The following is a 15658-nucleotide window of genomic DNA, read 5'->3' as shown; positions in this document are numbered from 1 at the left end:
AATTCATAGGCAGCTCAATTTTATGTCTAGTTGAAAGTTTTAGCAGCCAACAAAGAGATATTTGTTTGAAAGCGTTAGCAACTAACATGGAGATCTTGATGTTGCAGATATGTGATGTGTGTAAATTTATTTTTAGTTTATTCAAAAGTTAAAAAATAAATAAATAGAAAGATGAATATAATCAGACTTCATTTGAATTGGCTTTCTTAATGTTGTTTTTAAATTGTTATTAAAAATTAAATTTGTTAAGTTATTGTAAAAAATAATTTTTAATGATTTTTTTAAACAGCAAACTTATTTTTTAAATTTACAGACAAATTCGATCCAAGTTCAAATCTTAGCAAAACTTGATTATAAATTGGCTTTCATCCTATTTTAATTTGAGACTTACATTGATGCATATTACTCTAAATAAGAACCTTGATTGAAAAAATTATTATTATTTATTTATCGTAAGCCATTCTTCAATAGAAGTGGATACAACCAATCCTATTGTTGAACATAACGAATGCGGCAAGTATTAACTATCAAAATTCAACAAAAATTTTGGTATATTATGGAATGTCTCGCAAATATAAAGGTGAAATTCACTACATTTCTAATTGATTTTAGAAAGCTACTAAACCAATAAATACATAAATATACATGTTTATAAGCAAGCAATGAAAATTTTTTTCCCTTAAATGTAATGCATGTTTCCTTGAAAATTAACTCTCTGCCATCTATATCTATCTATCTAGAAAATAGCCCATTGAAGAAGCATAAAGGTACTTCCACATGAAGAATATGACGTAGATCCAATAGATATGAGGTCGTAAGCAAGTAAATTCATATAAAGACATTTAAATCTTACTTTACATATATCTATTAATTCATTGCTCATAAAACTGCATGTATATATATATGTATCTTCGGCTACCAGCCAGAGAGCACTGTTGCCTACTTGATCCAAGATAGATCTTGAATGACAACAATAACGAAACATGATCCGAGATAGATCATAAAAAATCAATTTCTCTTGGAAGAAAGTGATTTGCTAGAAATTATTCACACTAACGAACTTAAATCGGTTAGTCTAAACACAGCCCAACATAGGCTTTATCAGTATTCTTGTCAGACTTGGAAGCACAAGTTTGTTTGTAAAACTCGAGTGCCAAAAAAACTCAAAACATAAATCTTGATGCAGATATTTGAACTTCAAATTTTTTTTAAAAAAAATAATTTTTGGGCCATCTGAATTCCATGTTCAACAAACTGGACAATATCACCATAACAACTACCAATATTTTTAAAGACTGAATCCAAAGCAAATCATATCAATCCATCCAATAAACAAACCATAACAAACTCCGTCAAAATTTGAAGAGACTTGGCCTCATGCGGTCCTCAGCCACATCGCTCCCTTACCATTTTGTTGATTTATGTGAGGTTTTGGAAGAATAGTTAAGTCTGATATAAAAACGTTTCAGATTACAACATAAAAGCAGCAGCGTCAAGTTTGTTTTACATCCACAGATGATAATCATACAAAATAAGACATACTTAAACAAAACCTGCTACAGTTCAACTAGAGAAATTCCGACGACCTGACTAATCACACTAGTCAGAACCATAGAAATCCATAAATTCTCCATGCGACTGGCGGAGGAGAGAAATCTTCCAACGAAGAAAGCGAATACACCATGCAAAAAAGAAACAAAACTCAATCATACACGGCCTCTAACAGCAATATTATGAGCCTGCTGCTTTTCATGCTATTTTTGCATTTGAGAAATCCATCTCAGGATGCTGCAAAAAAAAATGAACCAAATGCAATATTGTGAAGAGATATTTTAAGGTTGTCATGAAGCTGGACTCACATATACGAAAGTTACAAGGAAAATTATAAAATTTGTATTCACCTCAGCCATGAACTTTTTAAGAATGTCTTGCTTCTGCAACTCCTCGCTAGTTGGTAGACCCATTGATTTCTGTCGCTGATCAAACTGCCACGAGAAAACGAAAAACAATAATTTCCTCAGCAATGGAATCTTGAGTTCAAGCATTCAACAAAATAGGATAAAAAATCGAAATGCTTTATCTTTGGTCTGTAAGCGACGGGTGAAAATATTAATTCGAGATCATGATGCCACCTAACATTAGAGTGGCATCTAGCCATCTACCGATCACATAATTTTTAAACTGTTTCATGTTATTCATAATTTGTTTTCTAATCCATTTTAGATCACAAGGGATATTTTGGGTACTTGTTAGGGTGGGTAATATACCTTTCACGACTTTCCCTTGTGGCTCGGAAGTTACCACATTTTGATCAGAGACAACGAGGAAACCCATTCACTGTGAAGGTAATTTCTCCCTCCCGCGAGCTTCTACAGCCAAATCCAGTGAATCCGTCAAACCAGAGAGGAGAGGGAGATTTTTTAAATTAATTATAATTAATTAAGTTAATTATGAGTTTGTTATTTTTAATTATAATTAATTAAAATGATTCTAACTAATTATGATTAATTTAATTAATCATAATTAATTAGAATCATTTTTAATTAATTATTGTTAATGATAATTAATTATAATAACTTAAATTAAATTATTATTACTTATAATCAATTAAGATTAATAAAAAAATCTACTCCTCCCTTGGCCTCGATCCGTGCCCTCATCGCCGGTCTGCCGGTCCCCAAGGTATAAAGTTCTAACTTAAACCCTACTTTCGTGGCTTGCGACGAGCCGACAAACCCCATACACGTTCACGTAGCATAGTAGGAAGGGAAACCGGCACGACGATTGCGACGAGGTGGGTAATCCCCAGACTGCTCATGTAGCGTGAGGGGGACAAAAGTAGGGGTTTGTCCCCTAAAAGAGAGGACAAAAGGTGCCAAAGACCCTTAAACGCTCATGTAGAGGGCGGGAATTAAAGAATTTGCGGCCGCGGTGTCATTTGACACTTACCTGAAGCACTCATGCAGCGACGAGGGGAATGCTAGTCTCTCGAATTTTTCCCCTAAACAAGGGAGACGCCGGGAGGCTGCCGAACTTCAGACTGAAGACACAAAGGACTTGTACTCAAACTTGTGAACCTTTGAACTTAAATGAACTCAAGCTTAAATCCAAACAAGTAACAATGAACTACAGGGGACTTGAAGAATTGCAGAGGCTCATATTGAGCCTGAACTTTATTTAAACATGTTTTGGACTTGGAACTTGTGTTTTGAACTCAAAAGGATGAATGAACCTAAACTCATCTTGAACTTGATTAAGGAAATATGGGACTAAATTTGATTGAACTCAAAGAACTAAATGAGAACTTGAATTATAACTTGAGCTTGCTACTTGAACTCAAGCAAGGATCAAATAGAGAAATACAATAGTATGCTCATGCTTAACAATACAAAGTCTTCAATGTGCATTAAAGAATTCTGATTTCAATTTAAATACAATTGTTAAGCAAGGGAAATTTGAGCCATTCAAAGCCCATGCAAGCGAGCAAGGACTTAGGTGATGTGAAATCCCTAACATCTCATTCATGAACAATGAGTGCATCAACTCTTGAGGTGTTATTAAGATTGATGAATTTAATGAGGGACCAATGAACATGATTTATAAATATGTGGCAAACAAATCCACAAGCACAATCAACTTACAAGAAATATCCAACAAATGTGAAGGTGAATTGAAGTCAACATAAGGATCATGACAAATGCAGACGATCGCCAATAGTTCATCCATGAATGATGGATAATGACATGTAATAAATGAATTAGTCCTGCTCAATGAATCCTGATGAGTTGGGGAAAGCACCTACATCCCTACCACCAACAGTAATCCAACTCTAAGAAGATATATCAAAGAGAAAGATCAAATGCAAATGAACAAATAAGAAACTCATGAAAGATAGAGCTCCAATGCACCTAAGGTAGTGAGAAGCGAAATCCATTTCAAGTGAGAGCAATGCTGATTAGCAAAAGAAAGGAAGGGCGTGAATAAAATATCAAGCGTTTTACTGATGTTGGTTAACTTGTGAAGGATATACATAGTGCATATAGGGGTGTCAATTTTTTACCCAACCCGGACCCCACCCGGAAAAATCCGGGTTTGGTTCAACCCGTTTGTAAAACGGGTCGGGTTCAGGTTCAATAAATTGACCCGTTTTAAAAATTGGGTCGGGTTCGAGTTGACCCAGGAACCCGAAAATGACCCCAAATTGATCCGAAAATGGTCCCTGTCCTGCTGCCCGCATCGACTGCCTGACGCGTCAAGTCACGTCGCTTCGCCATTCGAGAATCGCGACGCGTGCCACGCTGCCAGCGCTCCGCCGCTTCGTTGCCCGCTTCGGGTTCAATCGCGTCGTGGTTCGTGAGCCAGCGCGGTTCGGCTTATCCGCTCGCGTGCCAGCGTGGCAAAGCCCGCTTCGGGTTCAATCGCGTCACTTCATCGCTCGCATTCCGCCGTGCCGCCTGCGCCCTGTCGCTGCTCGCCTACGGCTGCCACGCCCGCTGGCGGCTGCCGCTTCGAGTTTAACTAATCGGGCCGTGTCGTGTCAACCCGGCAACCAACGCGGGTCGGGTCTGGGTTGAGATAGCCGACCCGTTTACAAAAACGAGTCGGGTTCGGGTTGACCCGTTTAGAATCGGGTCCACTCGGGTTCGATCCGAACCCGACCCGTCGACCTGAATTGACACCCTAAGTGCATACACATGTGGAAAGGAACAGCTAGTGAATATGACTCGCCTACGAGCATGAATAAGAGAGTTTGCAATGATGTGGTTTATCTATAATATGATAAGATCTGTAATGTAAGGGACCACAAGGTAACATAAATTTAGTATGCTAATTCACTAGAAAGGTACTTGAAGAATATATTGGTTCATTAAGAAGATGAATGTAATAGATACAATGATATTCCCACAACCAATACCAAACATACAAGCAGATGCATTGAACTCAGCAAGCAAAGAAAATTAGAGAGAAGGTATAGTTTGGTTGTGAGAGAATTATACAAAACCCCTGGCAATTGAATTTCCTACCAATGATAACAGTTGGTATGCAAATTCATGTTGATCATGCAAGCGAAGGAAGAAAAAATACAACAAATGCAAGCACCTGCGTGTTAAAGCAGGAGATTAATTAGTGCACTACAATCCACCTACATAAAATAATAAATAGTGCACGATAGTCTACATGTACAAAGCAGCAAACCACTCAATCCATAAGCTGTTATAACCCGCCACCGGATCCGCGACACTTGTATTAGTGAACAGAACGTGTATATAAGCTCTCAAATGAAATGTTGTGTGCATTCAAATGGCAGTTACCTGCACAATTAAAATATCTTAAAATAACCTCCGCACATGCACCGTAATTTATATACACATATGTACACTAAAGAGGTATATAAAATCATTAACCCGTATAAGTCCCGACGAGCATGTTGTGGGAACACATGTAACGTCTAGGGATGCTGTGCGGGTTAATAAATTCAAACACGATCATCCTAAGAAGCTAAATAAGAGTCGACAATGTTTAGTAAATAATTATAAAATGTCCCCCAAACACCCACATGGGCCCCGACGAGCGTGTTGTGGGAACACACGTGACTTCTAGGGTCTAGGAATGCTGCGCGGGTCAATAAATTCAAACCCGATCCTCCTAATAAGCTAAATAGGAGTCGACAAGTTTTAGTAAATAATTATAAAATGCCCCCCAAACACTCGCATGGGCCCCGACGAGCATGTTCTGGGAACACACATGACGTCTAGGGATGCTGCGTGGGTCAATAAATCTGTACTCGACCCTCCTAAGCAAGTAAATATGAGTCGACAAAGTTCAACAAATATTTATAAAATATCACCAAACACCCACATGAGCCCCGGCGAGCGTGTTATTGGTACACACATGACGTCTAGGGATGTTGTACGGGTCAATAAGTAAATTCAAGTTCGAACCCAATCCTTCTATACGGATCAATGGGAGTCGACAGGATTTAAACCACCAAACAAATATACGATTGTGACGACCGATATATTTATTTTAATACATTTATATTAGGCCTTCAAAGCTTATAATCAAGAGAATTGACTAACAAATGCATAAAGCCTATGAAACCCGATCCTCTGTCGATAACTCGACGGAGTCGACAAGATTCACAAGATTCACCCATAAAAACAAATATTTTCAAATGGAAATAACCCCATATTCACCACCTCAATGATGGTCGTGTGAATACAGATATCAACCGGAGGGGTTAATTTCAAAAACTTTCAAATTCCACCCAAATGTACCGGAAAATCCAAAAACTCCATAAAATCTAAAATCCAAAAATCTCAATTCCAAATATTTTAAAATGAAGTCCACATCATCAACCACTTAAAACAAAATCGATCCACCCTTCGTAACAGTTTGCCGGTGTGGACAAATTGAAATGTACTTCAGCTCACATATAGTCAAATGCCTAGTCGAAAATATCACTAGAATTCATTCTCAAACAATCTCCTGCCAATAAGGACATGGTACATGTCCTATAGCCGGCGATTTTGCCGCCAAATGACACCGCAGGATAAATGATTATGACCCGGACCCCTCAGAACCGAGTGATTTTGGCGTCAAATGGCACCACGAAATATCAGTTATGGCCAGAGCCAATACGCTCCTTTGTGGCATCAAATCCTTGAGATATGAATCATGGGATATGATCGATAGGGCACAAAGCCCTCTGTTAGCTAAGGTGGATTCAAATTTGTCCCCTTAGACAAACATTCATTCCAGGTCTACAAGGTCCCCTTGGACGAAGCAACCCATGGATACTGACAAGAATCCTTCTGTCATGTTGGGTCGACTACCTCCTCTGACTAAGTAGATCAGGGACCACGATGGCCCGGGACGACGGAATCATGGGATCTTGATCGGGTCCATCATTCATTCCTCCACCATCTGCTTTAAGTGTGAGATGGTGAAATTTTCAATTTTAAATACCAAACTTTCCAAATTCTCTATGAACATGCTACTACTATATGCTAGATACTACGTATCTAATTGACAACTAGCCTTAACCGAAAGTTCTCTCTCATTATCGGGAGGGGTAATTAACTATAGGGGCTTGCGCCTATAGGAAACCAGAACTCAGATCATAAAATCCTCGCAAAATGAGGGAGAAATCTCTTGATAGTGTCTTATCTACAAACTCATCTACCTTCCAAAATTTACCCCATAACTTAATTCCATTAAAACTCCCCTGAAAAGAAAAGCATACAGCCGGGCGAAGGCTGGGGCCGAATTTTCGTAACCCACAAGTATATATGATGCTTTGGAGTAAAAATTATTCTTCTTCAACTTCAAAGAATCACCTTTTTGTTAGACCGGTCCAGCCAATGCATGCGGGACCAACCCAGGCGAGAATGAGGCAGAACTTCTCCGCCTCCTTCTCTAGCTGCACGAGCCGCAAGATCCACGGGAGCCAATTTGGAAGGATTTTTTAGGGAGTTAGGAGGGAAATTTGAATGTAGGGGCTGTTTAGCGATTTCCTTTTGAATTTTATGCATTAAATACCTTGTTTTCCTAGGGTTAGGGCATCTTGAATTTGACTGATTTTGGGATCTCTTAGGTTTAGGTTTTGGGCACTTGTTTCGTCTAGAGATTGGGAGAGATGATCCTCCTCTCGAATAGAGGATCACTTGTATCTTGTTGTTTTCTTCTGATCTATTTGATTCGTACAATAAAATTACTATTCTTCTAGTTTCTTTTGGAGTTTGGAAGAGTTTCTCGCTGATTTTATGAAATTGATAGGATTTACTTGAAATCTTCAAGTGTTTCCTATCAGTAAGTTTACAAAATCCCTTTTTAACCATATTTGTGTATATAGCACATTCAAAGGCACCAAGAGAGAACAGGGAGATACTCCAATGTGTGGTGCGTTTGTGTGTGTAAGAGAGAGGGAGAGAGATCAGAACGTGAGTGAAGATTAAATACACAAAGAGAATCAAATGGATTATTATACACAAAACAAGCATAGGTACAAAAAACTTTTAAGAAACAGAAGGGAGTTTCAGAGGCTTGAGACTTCCAAAGCAAGCTGCAGAAAAAAAAAATACAACTCTCGAGGGATTCAGGATCATACCATCATCTTTTCGACAGTTTGACGTGTCTCAGGATCCAGATCAGACAGTTTACTGTTTTCAGGCTCTACTTTCTGTGTATCAATTTCAGGTTCGCCTTTTGTTACACATTTCCACCACTCCATTTGATTTTGTTTGGTAAGAAGTAAGGATATGATTTCCTGATCCTCTACAATATTTAAAAGTCAATACTCTCTTCAGAAACCATACTGAAGCGGCAATGACAACAAAATATACAAACTAGTACTCCATAAAGAAAATATAAAGTCACAGACACAAACCAATGCTCCAGTAGCAATCATCAACTTTGACAGATTGAAAAAGGTCGCCCTACAAATAAAAGCATGTGTTAAGGGTGCACAAATTTATTTTTCCAACCTGTAAAATAGACTAGGAACAAGAGGATAATTAAAATCTTTAAAAACTAGAAGAAGGTGAAAATAACTTACATCGATAATTGCAGGCTGTCCCTTCAGCCCAACCTTCAAATGGTTCTTCTTTATTTCACAGATCACAAATCTTGACTTCGTGCCTCGAGGAACTTTGATGTTAACATTAACTTCTTTAAGTGTCTGGGTCCAACTATACTTCTCTAGGTCAAGACCATTTCCATTATTCGGTTCTAAATAATGATTACGAAAACAATTAACTACTTAGATTCAATTGCAAAAATTCAGAATATTCAGTTGTTGAATATAGAAATAAACGAAACATATCACAAACAAACCTGCATGCCTAAGACTTTCTAGAAGCAAATTTACACAAACGGATGAGAGAGCACATTAGAAGCATTTCACAAACCAGAATATGATCAACATCACCATAACCATTAGCAAAGACAAATAGAAGCACATATGGGACCTTTTCCTACACAACAAGCTCTATCCAAGAAAAAGAAGGTAAGTTGCTTATAGCATAGTTGATTTATCAAGTAAATGAAACACTTTATAAATCCATGTTTAACCATCATCAAGCAACATTACAACATCCATTTAGTAATAGATATTGATAAATATACCGCATGCTTTTAATAACAGAATTCATGTTATTGGCAAAAAAATTGACATGAAGCTTTGAAAATGAATTTCCAAATTATAAGCATTTATCATATCGTGTAACATGACTTTAAACTACAATGCCTTTCTTGTGTTTAGTTTCTTACAAGACCTTATACACCCCCTCTTCAAACTGCTCCATCAAAACCTTATTTCCCTGAGCTGATTGTTGTCCAGAATTTCTAGAAACATCTGGTGACTGCCTTGCCACCCGGAGATCATCGTGTGCTGTCCAAAAGCCTCAGTTTGCTGTTTGGAGAAACCAGTCCAAGGGAACTTGCTGCCCACCGGCCAAAGATCATCAAATTGCTGTCCTAAGGCAGCTAGGGGTTGTGTGTTGTTGTCCACTCCTTCCCCAACACCAAAGCGACTACGCCAGAGCTCCGTATTTGTCTTTCCCATGGTAAACTTTTCTTCCTACTCTTATATCTTCCTAATTCACCTTTCAATTGTGGTTATAATTTAATTCACAAAGATTCTTGTTGATCCCTCTGCTAAAGCATAGTAATTTAGCGAGTTGAGTGAGGAATCCTTATATAGTGACTAATCTTATTGTTAGCATAAGGATTTTGTTAAAACCTTTCATGTATGCAACGTTAGATTAATTGACTATTTTATGATCTTAACTTCTACGCATATAATTTGGCCTAAGCTTATTTTATCACCTTAGTGTTTTATCTTATCGTTTAAATCAATATAAGATTTTGCTTATTATTGTTCTCTAAAATTTAAGTATGCATATTTTTTAATCAAATCATATTCTTTGCATATATGTTCTGCATCAGTGGTATTAATAACCTATATGGTTAACCAGTCCACTTAAATCCACCTTAGCAATGCTTTGTAAATCTATTTATAAACGAATAATACATTTAAGCAAAATGATCTAATAGTTAAAAATAAAATCATCCTTCGTGGTTGTCCTATTACAAAGTCCATACAAAGAACCTCGCAAGGTTTTATGCAATAGGCGGAGGTATGTAAAGCCGAAATTTTACATGCATGTTTTTTCCTTTAGCTATTTGAAAAACTCAGGTTGTGAAATATATTTGCCAATGTTACCAATCTTTAGCTATGGTTATTGTCTCTATCAAGATGACAACATACAACTCTAAGATAAAAAAAAAAAGGTCACTTATAAATTATTCAAACGTGTACCGTCAAACAAAAAAGCATATTTAATCATGACATCTTAAACAAGGATGAGTTGTTATTTAGATCCAAATATATCTCACTAAAATTCTTACAAATGGCATTCTTCCTTAACACGATCAAAATCAGCCACCTGAACATACATCATGCGGAAAAAAAAAACTACTTTTTTTTAACCCTACTTTAAATATTAACAAGCTTGCTTTAAAATTCAACATAATAATTTAGTACAAACATATTCTCCTATAGAAATTCAGCCCATTTTGCATTCTACACACTAATTTCTTTTGTGAACTTACATGTAGTCATAATAAAGGAAAATTTCTTTAAGAAAAAAATTTTCTTCAATGATGAAGTATTTGTGCAATATAGAATTCCCAATCAAAATTTAAATAGTTCTACTTTGCCACATTCAATTTTTCAATGAAAAAAAGAATTGGATAGCCCTCTTAATTAACACTTCACCAACACACATCAGATGCATCATAAAAAACCTGAAAAAAAAAAATATTATTAAACTCAAATAATTTAAGCACACGTGCATTACCAAGACTCTCCTTAATTCAATAAAAATACAAGTAGCAAATTTTTGCCAATTTAAACAAGTCTTTCTTATAATAATTTGCTATTGTTTCTATCACAATATTTGCAATTGTTTCTATCATAATATTCAATCCCTTTATGAACCATCTATCAAAGATAGTCATACTTTGAAAGCTCCACACATAACAAGCATTACAAATGTTTGCCGATTACTAACCACCTTAAATTTATGAGAATAAAAAAACAATCAATAACTGCTATACAATACAAGTCCCAAAAATATCAATATATTACACAACAATAAACTTTCTAAACATACTACGCACAAGCCGATCCAAAGGCACCATTAGCTGCTAATATATAAACTTTCTTAAAATACATCAAATATCACGTGTAAATATCCAAATCAATTGATAATGACTTGCAAATAACCCAACACCAAAACATGATTTTTTTTTTCTTTTTTTTTTTTTGACACCAAATCATGATATTACCCTAGCATTATATCAAACTAAACCAAGGACACAACCGATCCTCACAGGATTCTAAAAATAAACTACAATTGTAATTAAAAAAATAAATTAAACTATGTAAAAAATTAAACTAAAATATTCTTCAAATAATTTATTTTCTCAATATTCTTGACAAGCATAAGCTTGCGGATCTCCATTAACTTATTTCTAAATGATATTAATAAGATGAAAAATAAATAAAAGCATAACTACTTATACTTAAAACAAGAATGAAGTTCCAAGCATGCTAACTAGTTTAGAAACAGTGTAAAATAAACATCTAAAAGAAAAGCTTTCTAAATAAAATAATTTATCAAATGAGTTAACAAATAATTAAACAAGTCAAATCGTACAATAATAAACCAAAGCAAAGTCAATCGTGAAATTATCATTACCATGCAAATATCCAATCACTCTCTTATGCTTGTGAATGCCTAGAACATAGTATAGAACGACATATCAATCACATTAAAACCTCCTCACAAGTGCCCACACGACTAGGAAAAAAGGTGGGGCATTAGGAATAAAAACCTCAACCTCCATAACAGAGACGCACCTTGGTGGGATTTCAACAAGAATAAGATTAAAATTCACTTTCCCAAATTCTTTTGAAAAAAAAAAAAAACAAATCATTGACGAAGCAAAATTTTTAATAATCAAAGTTCCTTTTTTTCGTTTGCATAGATCACAAAAAATATCATTTAGAATCATCTACAACATTCTATGCCCAAATGAATTATGATCCTATTTAAATATTGGGATATACGTAATAAAAGGCTTCACCAAAGTTTTCTTAGGGAAAAATTGAGGAAGATCGAGGACCGACACAATTCACAAAGAGAATAATGGGGACCACGTAGCATACTTCCACCCAAACAACCACATCGCAAGCTAAATAGTGAAACAGAAGAGGAAATTTTAACTACATAATAGATCTATATGAATCTACACATCTGAATGGCATATCAAATAATTTAAGCATTAAATCACAGATAGAGCAATGGGTGAAGTGCAAGCGAAGGAGATGATAAGAACTCAACGAGTACATGAAGCAACAAAGGATAGCCTACTAGGAGAAGATGAAAACTAGTGAAGTTTGCAGAGATTTCACAGCAACAAACATGGCACCCGAGGAAAGAAGGGAGCAAAATGGAGGAGAAAAAACCAATAAAGTGTAAGTGAATCCAACAGCAAACTTGTCTATCGAGAGGAGAGAAGGTAGCCTTACTACAAAAGAGAGGAGCAAAGAAATAGTGATGAAAACAAAATGATCTATCATAAATCTTGCTCACCAAATTATTTTATAAACCCCATCAAACCTGTAAATAAAAAGATGGATGTCTAAAAACAATTATTTGGTGGGATTTACGTTAAATACTAGTCAAATCCTCATATCAAAAAGCTTTGTAGGTTAAAATATATATCTCTCAATGAAATTAGAAAATAAATTTTTTTGTTTATTGTGATTTTCCATTAAAAAAAATCCAAGGCTTACAATAATTATAAAGAAGCCATATATTATACAAATAGAACATAAGAAAAATCAGACAACAACTCTCGACAATTTATATCACTAGGTAGGTGCCAAGGAGAAAAGAAAATATATATTAAATAACTAATGCTAGAGAATCAAAATTTTAAACAAGTTAGATCGATTAAAATTAGAACAAAAGAGTCTTAGTTATCGATTAAAATCACAAAGGCAAATTAAAATACTACTTCAAGAATGAACAAAATCATATCATCTATCATTGATTCATGCATAGCAAAGGAAAAATGATGCACAAATAAGATGAGTGGATCGAGAAAACGTCAATGGAGTTGGGAAAGGATAGAAAAATTAGTAGAATAAAGGTAACCAGATTAGACTCACTTCACAAAGATGTTCAAAAAATGAAATTAACAACTCAAGCGGCATTCAACTCGACAGGAATAAAGGGATATTTCGGTGCTCAAAACGGTGGCCAAAGAGAGAAAGAAACCAGCAAAATAACTGATAACATACTCGTAATAGTCTCGGCTTCCTTGCCCTCTCCTCCATTAACTTGCTCTAGCTTATTTGACGTGCTTTCCTTCGTCTCGTCTGCTTCCATCTTCTGGATGGCCTTCTCTTTGATCCCAGCCTTGGCTACGCCTGCTAAGTTCTCGGGCAATTGCTCCTTGTTGGCCTTCTTATTCATGACCGTCTGCTCAACAACCTCTTTTTGTTTTGCGGCAGACAGCACCGCCATGAGTTTGCTTACGGATGATTCGGTCTTGAAGAGATCGGACCGTCGGCGAAGAATATCGACAACAGTCTCGAAGAAGGAGACAGGTCCCCTCCTATTAAGGATCTGGATAAGGGTCTCCTCGTCTGCATCATGGATCCCAGACGACGAAGAGGAAGGCGCCTGTTGTTCTTCCTCGAACTCGGATATTACGGCCATGTAGAGGAGAGCGGAGCAGATTTGTGAGTCGCGGAATCTGCGTAACCCGTTGATATATAGTAGCGAGAGTAGAGAGAATTCGAGAATTTTCTAGGGTTGCCTTTCATTTATTTATAGATATTGATGCATGAATAATTTTTTTAAAAATAACAAATAAATAATTAAAATTTAAAAATAATTCATGACATTTTATTTCAATGTTATTAAATTTTATATAAATCATTGATAAGTAGGAAGATTTCAAATGAAAAAGGAAAATAAAAAAAAATCGAGTCATAGATGTAAAAATAAAAAATATGGCATTAATAATTTTTTAACTTAATTAGTGCAATTAATATAAACTTAATGTTACTACTAACGTAAATAAAAAAAAATATTACTATTAATGTTAATAATGTCATAAGCTCCTCGGAGAGAGATATTTATTAGCCTCTCACAAATTAATACAAATAATTGGCATTAATGGAATAATAAATATTTTTATAAATACCAATTAAATATAATAATTATCCAACATTTCGGGCTTGCATGAAATTTTTAATAAATTATATTATTAATTGCTAAAGTTGGTATTAATAAAGAAATTTAAAAATATATATATAATAATTAATCTTAATTGAATGTAATAAATATAATTAAATGCACCAATTAAGTCTTACTTAAATGCAATTAAAATACACATCTCTCCTTATATAGTCTTTCATGAGCAAATATTTCCTTTTCAATGTTCTTCAACATTTCAACCAACAAGCTTACCTCCTGCCACGTATTCTCCTCTCCTTCTAGTTCCTACATCTACTATACCATCGCTCCTCTTCCTAATTCTTCACTTATAACATCACAAACTACATCTCTCTCATATATTTAAATAAACACAACTACTATTATTACCTCCCACAATTCTCCTCCTAACCCACCGTCAACATTACATGAAACAACCACCTCACTGTCATCTCCTATACCTCTCCATGTGATGCCTCAAAATCTAAATTGAAATAATAATTCTTTTAATAACCAACAACCAGAGGTCCATAGCTACCTAATGTCATCTATTAGTAATAAACAGTAAAACATATTCTATAATTTAAAACACCAATGTATTCATCTATATTCATTGCCAAAAATTTATATACACTACTCAGAATCTATACAATCATCACATATTTATTTTATTCTGAGTACAAAAGAAAAATTAAAAAAAAAATAGAACCTAAATAATATTGACCAATCTCACACCCCCATTCGCCTACCCTGACATGAAATTATTTAACCACATATAATGAGATTAGAAAGTCCAACATGTCACCAAGACCTATAATTGAATTCAAAGCACGTTAAAGAAGTAATATGTATGTCAATAATTAAATCTTAGCAGTTACATATATATGATTATTGAATCAGTGCAAAAATAGTAAAACTCAAATACATTAGTAATATAATCTATAAGCAATAAAACACTATGATACGAAAGCTATTAAAGTTATAAATCAGTACGAGTGGCAAATCTATAAAGTAATCGTTATATCAATAATATAAATCAGTACATAAATCATATAAATATCAAACAAAATGTCGGTAAAGACTGTCAAAATCAAATCAATGAATAAAATCATATCGGAATGTACACATGCTATCAAGGCATTCTATATCAACATTAAATTAGTATCTCAATCACAAGCTCAATATCACAATCACGTGCTCTATCTTATATATCATGTGCTCAGTATATTATATACATACTATCAGTACAGAGAATCAGTAGCATCAAATAATATCATTATTTATATTAGTAACAATCTAATGGCAACAACAGTAGAATAATGCAATAACAGTAAATCCATACATCAACAAAAAATTCGTAT

General features: G+C 35.0%; 1 protein-coding gene across 1 annotated transcript; it reads right to left on the bottom strand.

The window, feature by feature from the left end:
* Positions 1-1397: 1397 nt before the first annotated feature.
* LOC110096847 (protein BOBBER 1) lies at positions 1398-13872 on the bottom strand. Its single transcript, XM_020823007.2, has 6 exons — positions 13376-13872; positions 8558-8730; positions 8390-8438; positions 8111-8277; positions 1902-1985; positions 1398-1788 (listed from the first exon to the last, which is right to left on the bottom strand). The coding sequence occupies exons 1-6, from the start codon at positions 13794-13796 to the stop codon at positions 1750-1752; spliced, it is 933 nt and encodes a 310-aa protein (XP_020678666.1). The 5' UTR covers positions 13797-13872; the 3' UTR covers positions 1398-1749.
* Positions 13873-15658: the final 1786 nt, after the last annotated feature.

This window comes from Dendrobium catenatum, unplaced genomic scaffold (genome assembly GCF_001605985.2).
Source record: "Dendrobium catenatum unplaced genomic scaffold, ASM160598v2 fragScaff_scaffold_156, whole genome shotgun sequence".
Taxonomy (NCBI): domain Eukaryota; kingdom Viridiplantae; phylum Streptophyta; class Magnoliopsida; order Asparagales; family Orchidaceae; genus Dendrobium; species Dendrobium catenatum.
The sequence above is the reverse complement of the archived record's forward strand: the minus strand, read 5'-3'. Positions and strand labels throughout refer to the sequence as shown.

Excerpts from the sequence above, each read along its gene's own strand:
- LOC110096847 (XM_020823007.2), bottom strand. The coding sequence starts at position 13,796 with ATGGCCGTAATATCCGAGTTCGAGGAAGAACAACAGGCGCCTTCCTCT. Across the intron at positions 8,731-13,375 it reads GGAAGCCGAGACTATTACGA|AACCGAATAATGGAAATGGT; the intron begins GTATGTTATCAG and ends ATCATTATTTAG. Across the intron at positions 8,278-8,389 it reads TGATTGCTACTGGAGCATTG|AGGATCAGGAAATCATATCC; the intron begins GTTTGTGTCTGT and ends TAAATATTGTAG.